Source organism: Zootoca vivipara, chromosome 17, assembly GCF_963506605.1.
Source record: "Zootoca vivipara chromosome 17, rZooViv1.1, whole genome shotgun sequence".
In the NCBI taxonomy this organism is placed as follows: Eukaryota; Metazoa; Chordata; class Lepidosauria; order Squamata; family Lacertidae; genus Zootoca; species Zootoca vivipara.
In genome coordinates this window covers 26,715,939-26,729,360 of record NC_083292.1, presented here as the reverse complement: position 1 = coordinate 26,729,360, position 13,422 = coordinate 26,715,939, and the positions used below count along the sequence as shown (strand labels likewise).

The 13,422-nt window shown below is 48.4% G+C and overlaps 1 protein-coding gene across 1 annotated transcript; it reads left to right on the top strand.

The window, feature by feature from the left end:
- Nucleotides 1-1,903: 1,903 nt before the first annotated feature.
- On the top strand, nucleotides 1,904-11,575 carry GLMP (glycosylated lysosomal membrane protein). The gene is made up of 6 exons (XM_035098285.2): nucleotides 1,904-2,048; nucleotides 4,896-5,153; nucleotides 5,367-5,564; nucleotides 7,109-7,327; nucleotides 8,479-8,756; nucleotides 9,704-11,575. Exons 1-6 carry the CDS (start codon nucleotides 1,959-1,961, stop codon nucleotides 9,870-9,872), a joined length of 1,212 nt encoding a protein of 403 aa, XP_034954176.2. The 5' UTR covers nucleotides 1,904-1,958; the 3' UTR covers nucleotides 9,873-11,575.
- The last annotated feature ends 1,847 nt before the right edge of the window (nucleotides 11,576-13,422 follow it).

Here is a 13,422-nt window from a genome sequence, read left to right as displayed (position 1 = left end):
GATCAATTTTCTTTGTCACTTCTTCCTGTCCATAGCTGTAATGAGACTTCTTTCTGTGGTGTGGTCTCAAATCCAGCTGCTTTGGAGCAGTTTCACACTTTGTACACCAGCATAGCCAGGCTTGCCTTGGGCAAGGGGTACAGCCATTCTCGTCTGTCTTGTGCATGTATCTTAAGCACCTGATTGATACAGTTAAATACAGTGGTACCTCGGCTTACGAAGACAATCTGTTCTGCGGCGCTCTTTGTAAGTCGAAGTCTTCGGTTGTCGAAGTGCCCGTTCTGTGCATGCGCAGAACGCGCACGCGGCGACAAGATTTCCGGGTTTGCCGACTTCGGAAGTCAAAACCTTTGGAAGTCGAGTCATTCGGATGTTGAGGTACCACTGTATTTTTGAAAATGTCCATTTTTTCATCTACGGCCATACTACCCTGAACACACCGGATCTCGTCTGATCTCAGAAGCTAATCAGGGTCAGGCCTGGTTAGTACTTGAATGGAAAATGTCTGTTTTTTCCTCCCCTAAGGGAACTCCAAACGGTTAACATCAAGCAATAATAATTGATGCCTTATCAAAGATATGATGAAACCAGAACAGATTGCCAGTTTAGCTTTCCCCAGTTTAGCACAACTTAATCAAGCCAGGTCTTCACCAACCACCAGAAGCCATATAGTGAGGTGACCATATGAGAGGGCACTCCACAGTGCTGGCCCCACAATCATAGAGACCCTGTTCTTCATGCAACATACAAGAACTACTGGACATAAAACTTACCAAATACATTTTGACCCTCAGGTCTTCCTCAGTAGTCCTAGTTGCATATATATGCCTACATCCAGTTTGCCGTGACTGTCAGATGTTGGAGAACAATTTACAAACATCCCCAAAACAAATTGGTAGCCAGTACAGTCAGCCCAGGATCGGTATAATAAGCTCAAACTGTTTTGCCCTGGAGAGCAACCTGGCCACTGAATTCTGGACTGGCTGAAGTTTCCAAACTCTCTTGAGAGGCAAAACATGTAAATACCATATAAACAAGTTTAAAACAAATCATGTACTCTTAATTACCTGCATAGGCCTGGTGGAATAAAAAACTTCAAAGGCATTTAAAAGTTGAAACAGAAGGTGCCTGCTGCATCTTTATTGACAAGAGTATCCCACAATACTAGGCTGATAAAATTAAAGGCTGTTGTTTGCAAATGAGCCTCACCAACTTAGGGAATGGCCAGTGATGCTCCTGCTGATGATCTCTGATGGAGCTGGGGTATATATAACGTACCCTGGACCTAAGTTCAGGACTTTGTCAACTAATCTGGCTTGGTAGTAGACAGGCAGCCAGACAAGGATATCCTACGGTATGTTCTTGGCCAGATGCCCCCACCAGCAATCTGGTTGATAGACTCTGCACCAGCTGCAGCTTCTGAACTAGACCCAAGGGCAACTCCACATCGAGTGCATTACAGTAGTCCAGCCTTGAAGTTACCAATGCATGGAATACAACGATCAGACTATCCCTGCACAGGAACAGCTGTAGCTGAGAACCAGGCGAAGCCATCCAAGTTTGTGGCCATCACTGCCTGCGGTGGGAGCAACTTCCATAGTTTCTGAGCTATGTGAATGACTTTATTTTACATATATAGTGTTGCTTCCAACAGAATACATAAAAGACAGGCTTTTTGGGGAGGCATTTGATTACCCATTGTGAGGCCAGGATGCGGGACGGATGGCCCTTTGTACCTGCGCCATGGCATTGTTATTCTGGTCCACAAGCCTCCGTGCTTTTCCTTCTGCTGCAAGAATCCGGGTTTCGTTCCATTCTCTCCCAACAAAAGAAACCCAGCAAGCCGACTCCTCCACGCAGCGGCCCCTTTAAGAGCCTCCTCCCTTTTTAAGAATGAACCGGAATGATCAGCTGCGGGGGTCACGTGACCTTGCAGCCCTGGAAGTTGGAGGAGCAACATGCTGGCAGGCGGCGGCGGTTGGGTCTGGCTGCCCCTCCTGTGGCTGGTGGGGAGCCGGGCAGGGGATCCCGCCGGGTATAAGAGGAAGGTAGGACGGCCCAGGGGCCGGTGGGTGGATGCCCTCCTTGGAGGAGATTTATTTCTAAGGGATGTTTGAGGGCTGGGTTAGGTCAGCCGCTGCCAACCTGGGCTGGCTCATGGTGGCTGGGGCTGATTGGAGCTGTAGTCCAAAACATCTGGTGGAGGGGCAGGTTGGGAAAGGCTAGGAGCCTCGGGAGCTGCCTTATGCAGCGTCAGAGCATTGGTCTATCTAGCTCAGTGTTTCCGGCGCTGACTGGCAGCAGCAACTCTCCTGGGTTCTGGCCAGGGGACATTCCCAGCCCTACCTGCCTTATGCTGGCTCAGACCTTGCTCCATCTAGCTCAGTATTGTCTACACTGACTGGCAGCCATGGTTCTCCAGGATTTGGGGCAGGAAGTCTATTCCAACCCTACCTGGAGATGATGTTGGGGGTTGAACTTCGGAGCCTTTAACATACAACCCAGGTGCTCTCCCACTGAGCTGTGGCTCCTTCTAGTATCATAGGAAGTTGCCATATACCAAGTCTGACCATTCGTCCATCTAGTTCAGTACTGCCTGCACCGGTTGGCAGTGGCATTTCAGGGTTTCAGGCAGGGATTCTATTCCAATCCTACCTGATCAATGTTGTGTACCCACAGGTGGTGTTGGGCTCCATCGCCCATCCGCCTGGCAATGTAGTTCAGCAACACCTGAAGTTTTATGTTTACATGATAATTTACATTTATTATGTTTTATTTTCTTTGTTACGCTAGTTGAAGGAAAGAAAAGTGGGGGACAGGACAGGAGAGAGAATGTCCAGTGAAAATGAGAAAAACAGGAAGAGAGAGGAAAACTGCTGTGTTGTGGGTGGATTTTAGGACTAGGACCAGGGCTTCAACCATTTCAAAGACTAGTCCCAACTTTGAACCTTGTTCTGCCAAATGGGAGCCAGTTGTTGTTTTTAACCACTATGTGTTTTTAAGAGTTCCAAACCCTTGCTCCGTCGTAAAGCCCTGCAAGATTCCTCTTGGGACTACCGGTAGTCACCATTTCTGTTTTATATTTTAATCCTCCTTCCTCTCAGTTGCTCAGGGAGGCATGGTTTCCCCTCTCTGTTATCCTCACAGCATCTGTGTAAGGTAGGCAAGGCACAATATAAGTGCCTGGGCCACAAAGGTCACCCAGTGAGCTTCATGGCTCAGTGGGGATTTGAACCCCTCGCCTGACACTCAGTTCACTAACTAAACAATGCTTGCTCTCCACCTCTTATCCTGGCCCATCTCGTAATGTTGTGAGGGTGAGATGGAAGCAGAGCCATACATATGCCACCTTGAGCTTCCTGGGAGGAAGTGTGGGGTTAAAGTGCAAAAAAGGATGCATATGCATGTTTTTAAAATGGCAGATCCAATCTTGTAAGCTGGGATTCGCAATTAGAATAAAGACTCTGAACTTTTTGAAGACAGGGTGTTCCTGCATTGTCTGATTTTTGCCTCCCCAAAATCTTGCAGCAGGGCCAAATCTGACTCCTGGGAATCTCCGCTTGTTCCTCTGATCTCTGGATGGGGCACCAGTGTGTTAGACTTTTCTGGTGCCCTGTTTTTTATTCTGAGGGTGAGAAGATCAACAGGGGTCCCAAGCAGGAGTTACAGACTCTCAAATCCTGCCTTTGGCCTGTGAAAAATATGTAGGTGTGCATTGGTATGCCCTACTTAGAAGCCAGATCAGGAGTCTGTAGGGACTTAATTTTTTTCTCCTGGTGAGATACTACCACCAAGTTGCAAAGTTAGGGAATCAAATCCGTTCACTTCCTGTCAGTGTTTGGGGTGTAATAAAACTCACATTCCAACCTCATTGCCTGTTTTCCCACTCTAAGCTGCTTGGGCTGAGGCAAATTACAGGTTTGTTTGTGTTAAAAAAAAATACTTTTTTATTGACGTTTTTAAAACCAAGGCCCAAAATGCACTGCAGTAAAAATATAAGAAAGGAAAATGGTGATCTTCCCTTAGTTCCACAATCACTTTTGGTTTCACAGTACATTACTGTTTTTAAAAATAGGGATTTGTCCTTATTTGCTGGGCTAACTGAATCAAAAAGAAGAGTAATAAACACAGTCTTGGACTGCCTTTCTTAATGTGGTTAGAAGTTCTTTTCTTCTAAAAGTTGTCGACCCTAGAAGAAGTTCTTAGTGAGCTAATGTGTAAGGCAAGTATTCCTTGTTTTTAGGTTCTGTAATACTTTCAGTTTGTTTTTTGTTTTTTTAAGGTGGAAATTAGATACAGTATGCTGATCTGGTCATATTTCAGAGTTTTGAAATGGCCATTGCCGGCCGGCTGTCCTCTAGCTGTTTTGACAAAGGCAGGTGGGATTTGCAATCCAAAACTGCTAAATCCTAAATTGGCTTTGGATTGTAGTATTCCTTTGAAAATAAACTAAATGAAGCTCAAAGCACTCTCTTCTCTGACAGTTCTCTACACCACGGGGGGGGGGATTTTTGCATGGCATGTGTCTCCCAGAAGATTGCGCAGATGTGGGAATGTGGCTCTTGAGCTGTTGGACACTAAAACCTTAGCAAGGCCAGGGGTCAGATCTGCACTCAGCTACGAAGCTCATTAGGTGACCTTGGGCCAGTCACTGCCTAACAGGGTTGTTGTGAGGATAAAAATGGGGAGGAGGAGAGGACAATGTATGTCATTTTCCACTCCTTGGAAGAAAGAAGGTGGGATGCAATAAATAAATAAGAGAAACACTCTTTGGCCACAGGTAATGAAAAGCCCAAGGCCTGGCAAATAAGAAGTGTTTGTGCCTGATGCCTAAAGATACGTAATGACGACTTTGCCCGGGGCGTTTGTGAAGCTGATTTAACACCCATTCCCAGGTCTCCCTGGAGTATAACCCTGGCTGGAACAGCTCTGCCGTGAACCTCCTGCATGTCCGGGCGGTGGGTCTCAACGACACCATCCATTATGTCTGGAGTACCATCGGGGCACCCACTGTGTTGCTGGTCTACACAGGAAGCCAGAGCAGTCGTCTCCACGTCAACTGGACCCAGCTCCTCTCCCCATCGCCCTCCGGAGCCATCCAGGTCGAGCCAGCTGGAAGCGTTTTGTATTCTATGGCTGTCATCTTTTCCAAGGTAAGCTTGGGGGGCTGCAGAGTCCGAAATGAAGGCAGGAGGTGGTGTTTGGGGTCATCCAGGTGGGGTGGAATGAGAATGGCAGTAGTGGGGAGAAAAGAGAATATAGCTGTTCCAGGACATCATCTGGTTAGAACAGGGTGCTGGACTAGATGGGGCCTCCTTTGGCCTAATCCAGCTGGGCTCGTCCTACATTAACACGGATGTTTCTAGGTGTTTGAGTACAACGGCACAAAGACCTCGGATCTCTCCAAAGCTAATGCAAGCAGCTTCTACCCCACCTATGACTTGGCCAACTTCACCTGGGACAGCCTCGATGGCCGGCTGAATGAGACTACTTTGACAGCGACGTTTCAGGGGGTTGGCCCCGACTCTGGGGGAACCTTCCGGAACGGAAGCATCTCCTTCCAGGTAAAAAAAGGGCGTGGCTTCCCCTCCGACAGGTCAGGTAGCTAGTTGCTGTGTGTTCTCATGACGGGCTGTTGCAGATCATGCCGTATATCGAACCAGTGGTGCAAGGTGGAATTTTTTTTCTCTTCGGCAATGGGTGGGTGTCAGTTGCAAATAAATATAAGGCAGCTTCGGTTTTTTCCAAACTTTGTTCGCTAGATGCAAGTCAAATAAACATGCTAAATTAGATCACTTTTTCGGGAGGGCGTGGGGGACATCTCTGGCTGCGCATAGTTTAAACTATGGAACTCGCTGCCACAGGAGGCAGGCATGGCCACCCATTTGGATGGCTTTGAAAGAGGATTCGACCGATTCATGGAGGAGAAAGCTAGATGGTTACTAGCCATGATGACTATCCTCTGTCTCCATAGTTGGGGGCAGCAAAGCTTATGAATACCAGTTGCTGGAAACCACAGAGGGGAGACACCTCTTGTGCTCAGGTGCCTGCTTGCAAGTTTCCCATAATGGGCATTTGGTTGGCCACTGTGGGAACAGGATGCTGGACTAGATGGGCCACTGGTCTGATCCAGCAGGCTCTTCTTAGAGAAATATAAGGAATGGAAGGAGGAGGGTTGGGGAATCTTCTTTTTTAAAAAACAAACATATTTATTAGATTTTCCAATTTAAATATCTAATCCATTTTCAAATTACAGTGGGACCTCGACTTACGAGCTATTTGACATCCAACATTTTCGAGTTACGAGCGGAAAAAGTGGCCGCGTACTTACGATTTTTTCGACATCCGAATGGAAAACCCGTTCGCAGCTAGATGCGGTTTCCTCGACTTACGAGTTTTTAGATGCGGTTTCCTCGACTTACGAATTTTTTCGTTTCCAATGCATTCCCATGGGAAACCGCTTTTCCCATGGGAAACTCGACTTAACGAAGTTTTCGACCTACGAGTGTGCATTCGGAACGGATTAAATTCGTAAGTCGAGGTCCCACTGTATACAAATTATACAAATATCAATTAAACAAATAATCAAAATCTTCTGCCAAATTATGCAAATTTAAATTTGACTTCCCATGCTTCAGACTCAGAAAGCCTAGTCCTCTTATAGCCTCTTAAAGTCCAGATCTTATCCAATAGTCTTATTAAAATCCTTCTATCTTCTTTCAAGCCCCCGAGTTTTCCGAGCAAGCAAGTATGGCCAAACCATATGTTTCTGTGTGAATTTATGCCTATGATTCCTCTGTAAATTAGCACTGTCTCTTCGCACGCTGGAATCTTGCCAAGTCCGTCCAAAAATCCAAAGATCCTTCTCACAGCCGGCAGCAGCCATCTTCGAGCTTGATCCAGCCCCCATTGCCTCCATTGGCCATACTGTTTGGGGCTTGTGAGAGTTGGCAGTCCAACCTGGACAGCTGTGTCTTCTCCACCCTGGGCTGTTTTTATCCAGCTATGCCACAGCGTGTCTCTTGCAACTGCAGGGCACCCACTCTGAGACTCTCTTGCCTAACCAGCCAACTCTTCACCATTGGCGGTCCCCATCGCTGCTCCCCAGGTGACGGCGTATGAAGAGACCAGCCGCGACGGCCCGCTCCCGCGCCTCCTGCACACGGCCAACAGCTCCAAGGTGGACTTCGTCATGCACGGGGTTGCTCCTCGGGGCAACCGCTCTCGCTTTGCGCTGGAGATCGTCACCGTGGAGGAGAGAGGCGGGCAGAAGCAGTTGGAATCCACCCGCTCGATCGACGACGAGTATACGCCGACCATATTCGAGGTAATCCCGGTGCTGGGGTATGAAACTTGCAACGTGCAGAAAGGGTGCCTCTGAAACATGTGCAGAGTGTCATTTCCCTGCTAACTAGCCACGCTTAGCTCCAAGTATTGAGGTTAGGAAACGGGGCTTCTGGCTTAAGAGGTTACCAGGGAGGAGGTAAAATCCCAAATTGAGGTTGGATGGCCATCGGCCAGGGATTCCTTAGCTGTGATTCCGTTGGGACTAGAGGGCTCTTGGGTCCCCTTCCAACTCTTATGATTTCTCTTGCCTGGAAATTATTTATTTACCGTATTTTTCCATATATAACACGCCCCAGTGTATAAGACAACCCCTATTTTTGGGGACTTCAAATTGAGGAAATGGGGGGAGATTGCCCACAGTTGTTGAGCTTTGGGGGAGGGGATTGCCAACAATCGCTCACCCGCCTGACTGCTGCTGCCAATCCCATGCATCGATGAAGCCACCAGCAGCTGCCAATTCCCCCCCCCCCAAAAAAATGCCGCAGCAGCAAATTGCCGGCAGACCTTGCCGCAGCCACCAATCACCAGACCAAACGCCGCTGACAATCTCCTGCTAGTGCCAGCCACCAATCACCCGTCCCGCCTCAGCACTATCCATGTATAAGACGACCCCCAATTTTTAGCATTTTTAATAATGAAAGAAAACTTCGTCTTATACATGGAAAAATACGATACATAAATAGACCACCATTTCCTACAAGGACCTCAGGGTGGCATACAGGCTTCTCCTGCTTCATTCTGTTGTTACAACAGTTCTGTGAGGTAGGTTAGAGAGAGAGAGAGAGAGAGAGAGACAGACAGACAGACAGACAGACAGACAGACAGACAAACAGAGCGAGCAATTGCCCCAAGTTGACTTAGTAGTAGTAGTAGTAGTAGTAGTAGTACCATGCACATGTTACTGGGTTGCCCCAGTGATATCATTATACTTTAAATCAGGCATAGGCAAACTCTGCCATCCAGTCGCAGTCTTGGAACTACAACTCCCATCATCCCTGACCACTAGTCCTGTTAGCAAGGGATGATGGGAGTTGGAGGGCCGAGTTTGCCTATGCCTGCTTTAAATGTATGGTGTGAATGTGGCCCTAATTTCACGGCTGCCCCCTTTTCCTTTCCGCTGCCCCCTTGGAGATGGCCCAGCTGGTTTCTGTCCCCCGCAACGACAGCACTGGCTTCAGCTTCCTCCAGTGGAAGACGGCAGCGTACAGCGCCTTGCAGCCCAAGCGGGAAGACACCGTCCACTGCGAGTATTACCAGCTGGAGACGGAGAATCGCACCGTTCCTCGGCCTAGCATAGCCCACGCCTACTTTGGGGAGGAATTGGAGGTCCACAACGGTGTGGCTGCCATCAACATCTCCTTCGGCAGTGAGGACAGCGAGGCCTACCAAGAGAAAAGCTACCTGAGCTGGTGAGAAGTGATCGGGGGGGAGGGGCTAGGTTTCTTTTCCCTGCGTAAAAAACAGGTGGGGGAAAGGAGGCCCCTCTTAACCCCCACGCCACACGGACAGTGGATGGAAAGGAGGGAGAAGCAATTCCATAAGTCATACCTGCCAAGTCCTGGATGGAAATATCCGGGATCGGCAGCCCTTCTATGGGCACCAGAAAATGGCGGCGCCAGCGCTGGAAGTCGCTTCTATGCATGACCGGAAATGCGTAAAAGTGACTTCTGGCGCCGCCATTTTCTGGTGCCCATAGAAGGGCAAAGCGCCACCGGAAGTTGTGTCTACGTGTTTCCGAACACGCGTAGAAGCGACTTCCGGCACCACCATTTTCTGGTGCTCATAGAAGGGCAAAGCGGCACCAGAAATGGCCACCGGCAGAAGCGGATTTAAGGGAGAATAATGGGACCCAGGTGGCGCTGTGGGTTAAACCACAGAGTCTAGGGCTTGCTGATCAGAAGGTTGGCGGTTCGAATCCCTGCAACGGGGTGAGCTCCTGTTGCTCAGTCCCAGCTCCTGCCCACCTAGCAGTTCGAAAGCACATCAAAGTGCAAGTAGATAAATAGGGACCGCTCTGGTGGGAAGGTAAACGGTGTTTCTGTGCGCTGCTCTGGTTTGCCAGAAGCAGCTTTGTCATGCTGGCCACATGACCCGGAAGCTGTCTGCAGACAAGCGCCAGCTCCCTCAGCCTATAGAGCAAGATGAGCGCCGCAACCCCAGAGTCGGGCACGACTGGACCTGATGGTCAGGGGCCCCTTTACCTTTAATGGGATAAAAGAGACCGCCGGAAAACGGTAGGAAAAAAGGGGGTTTCCCGGCGAAAACGGGATACTTGGCAGCTATGCCATAAGTGGAGGTATTGGCTAACAATTTCTCTTCTCTCCCCCCCCCCCACCCCACCTGTCACCCCTTCCAGGTCTGCGCTGATTGGCTTCGGCGAGCCCCCCAAGGACGGGTTCTCCCCCCTCGTGATCGCGATTCTTGCAGTGGGGCTGGGGACTCCAGTGCTGCTCCTGGTGGGGGGCAGCATCACCGTCCTCGTCTCTCGGAAGAAGCCCTATTCAGAGTACGAGCCCATCAACTGATTGTTGTCAGACCGGAAGTGGACAGTTGCCCTCGGCGGCTTGGCCAAACTGGCTCCTGGTATCTTAACTCCAGAGGCGTTTCACGCAGCGGTTTCCTGGGCATGTTTCTTCTGTTTCCTTCAGGGCAACTTCTCAGTGGCTTAATTTATCTCCTGGTGAAGATGCTCTGGTCTGCTTACTATGTTTGGGTACCCTCTGTAGATGGATGGTGCTACCTGGTGGGGCCACCTGCATTGTCCCCCACCTGTATTCTCTAGCGGAGGGAGAAGGGATGTGCACCTCAATAGTTCGGCTGCTTATCAGGATCACTCCCCAGAAGTTTTCCTTCCTACCACTTGAAATTATTGTCACTTGGAAGACTCTGCCGTGATATGTGCAGTTCTCAATATTCCAGAGGCACAAGGGTATTTACAATGGGACAGGGAATATGTGGACCAGCAGACATACTTGGACTCCAGCTGCTGTCACCATCCCTGATCAAGGGCTGCTGGGAGTCGGAGTCTGTTGGCATCTCGAGGGCTGCAACTTCCCGATGCCTGGTTTACGGTGCCCATTTCCCAAAGAGGGTTCTGTGGTTTTTCTTTTGCTGAGTGACGCCGGAGAGGCTGAATTGTCTTTACATTTCCCCCGCCAAACAGCCCAGCGATAAGCTTTGGAGAGGGGGTAGTATTTTGGGTCCTCAGTTGCCTCAGACATTCACTTTTTTACCCTCTCGAAAGATAACGGCGTCTTTGCAATGCATTGCTTCATCAACAATCTCTTGACCAGACCAGATCTTCCCAAAGATACGTTCTGCCTTTCATTTTTTTAAAAAGCATTGTCTTGTTTTCAACGGGTTACATTTACGAAGTACTGTTTTTTCAACAACAACAAAAATATTGCTGAAATGCCTCCTTTCTACAGTTGCAAACTTCTTTTCCAATTGAGGCTCCTCTGTATTTTTTTTTTAAGGGAACAAAGCTTTTCCCTGATGGAGCCCTTCAGAGATGGTGGAAGCTGCAGCTGTTTCTCTTGCTGTGCAATATAATGATGATGGTGATGGTGATGGTGATGATGATTTGAACAGCTATATCCTTTGGTTCTCTTTCCTCGTGATACAGCTGTCAAATTTGGGAAGGGAAGCTGACGACCCGTTTTGTCTTTCCCCCCACAAAAAGGGTAAGCCACTGTTGTTGTGTTTACAGGCTAATGGCCATGAAACAAAAGGGCAAATTGCACTATTGACGGTTAAGTAATGCACCCTTTTCTTATTCTGGAAGTTAGGGTAAGAAAACCAGGACACCCCAAAATTGTAAATTGTCGAAATTGTTGAGGTCAATTGTCAGAGGGCCGCTTGAAGAGCCAGTTCGGAAGCTCTCGTTTGAAGTGCGAAGGGCTTCCATTTGGGCTGCGTCGACATCTTTTGGGGGTTGGCAAGGGGAAGCCGATTCTGATTCTTTCTTTGGTGTGAAGCATCACAGCACGGCCTAAGGCAAATCTCCCCAACCTGGTGCCTTGTGGATGTTGTTCAACCCAGCCAGCACGGCCAATACTCAGGGACGATGGGAAGTGTAGTTCAGCAGTATCTGAAGGGCAGCAGGTTGGGGAAGGTAGGTCATGGGGAGGGTTCGTTTGCAGAGGTTGTCGGGGGGGGGGCTTGTGCGTGCATTTCCAGCTGCCACTTGTCTTTTGTGGACCAATTAAAGATTATTTTGTTTTGGAAATGGTTTTGTTTGGTTTCTGTATGCTAATGCCTTTCGGAGCTAAATTTAGGGAGGCGAAGAATCGTTTCTTGACTTTCAATATTGGTATGTAGTTGTTTTTCAAACCCTTTCTATTTAAGGAAAGGTCAAAGGTCAGCTGCCTCCATAGCTGCCAAGTTATCCCTTTTTTTTAAGGGAAATTCCCTTATGCTGAATAGGCTTCCTCATGAGAAAAGGGAAAACTTGGCAGCTATGGCTGCCTCCGTCACCTGTTCATCTTTTGTTGCATTTCCATAGCGTGACTCTGTGAAACAGTGGAATCTACATGTTTTTCACTTCTGCCATTACTGTTCCTGATTTTGCAATCCTCTGGCTGGCTTCCTGCCACCCCCCTCTGCAAACTGCCAATTCCACTTCCTGGGCCCTTCTTGGGCCTGCATGGGATTGTGCAATGTAGGCAGCACTAATAACAGGCACACTGTGTTCTTCCTGGATCTTCCTCGTCCTCATCGCTGGTCTGTCTTTCAGGTAGCCTGCTTCTGCTGTTGCCATTTCTCCACCCTGCTTGCTCTCTTGGTCCAGGACAGAAATGGGAATAAGCATGAGGGCAAGAGCAGAGCCTCTTGGCTAGGGCTGCTTTTGTTGCTGTTGTCAAGAAATCACACTATCAGTAGTATTTGCAAAGATAGCAAGTGATCCGCAGAGGCTGGATTATCCTTGCTGTTGCAAAACTTAGCTTAGCTTCCTTGCCCTGCTGGTGTCACCCTGAACTGATTCCCCACCCCCATACAACCACGTCTAAATCACTTTGGTTCCTTCTGCCTTGGCTGCTGTCATTTATTCGTAAAACTGATTGTAAAAGGGCGCCCTCAAACCAGTTTTAAAAAATATATTAAAAAAACATTAAAATTGTCATTAAGAAAAATGTAACCAATAATTTAAAACTTCTAGAAAGTTAATAAACTAAGCAGGGGTGGCCAACTCCCCGGAGACTGCGATCTACTCACAGAATAAAAAACTGGCAGTGATCTACCCCCTTTTTGGGGGTTCAGGTCAAAGTTAATTTTTAGCTTTTTTTAGGAAGGAGGCAGGCCCATTTTGGGGGGGTTCGGGTCAAAGTTGTTGAGTTTTTTCAGGGAGAAGGTAAAATGTTGAGCTTTTTTAGGGGAGCCACAGTTGTTCAGCTTCTTTGGGGGGAGCCAATGATCTACCAGTGATCTACCGCAGACGTCCAGTGATCTACCGGTAGATCACGATCTACCTGTTGGACATGCCTGAACTAAAGAGAATAAAACTCACATCAACTTTCTAAATACTGTATCAGCATAGGCTGGTAGTGAGTCCTATTGTTTATCTATGTGCTGCGTGAAAAAGTCCTTTCTTTTATCTCCTGATATCTCCTTTCCTGCGGGGGGGGGGGGGGAGACCAGATCAGCAAAAGACAACCCATTACACATCCACAGTCACTGCTGCTGTGTAAGCACACATGGTGAGCTCTAACACCCCATCCCTACTTCTGCTTGCTTCTCACTGGAGCAGAACCGAGCAGTTTCTTTCCAGGGGCACAAAGCTTCCAAGTGTGCCCGTTTCCACCAACTACTGCCTGCCGAGGCATGTTCAGATTTCAACAACCGGTTTAGGAGGAAGCTGTTCTCTCAAGATCTCCAGAGAGTTACTGCAGTGTGTATGTCAGGCTTTACAACACAGAGGTTGTGTGCAAGCCTTAGGAAAATGTACTTGTGCAAGACCTCCAAATTAAATGGGTATCGCCTCTGCTTCCCAAAAGCAGAAGCCTTCATTGTGCTCACTCTGAAACAGAACTGCAGAATTATAAGAGACCCAAAGGGTCGTCTAGTCCAACCTCCTGC

Coding starts and splice junctions, on each gene's coding strand:
- GLMP (XM_035098285.2), top strand. CDS start 1,959: ATGCTGGCAGGCGGCGGCGGTTGGGTCTGGCTGCCCCTCCTGTGGCTG. Junction 2,049..4,895: donor CCGCCGGGTATAAGAGGAAG/GTAGGACGGCCC, acceptor ACCCATTCCCAG/GTCTCCCTGGAGTATAACCC. Junction 8,757..9,703: donor GAGAAAAGCTACCTGAGCTG/GTGAGAAGTGAT, acceptor CACCCCTTCCAG/GTCTGCGCTGATTGGCTTCG.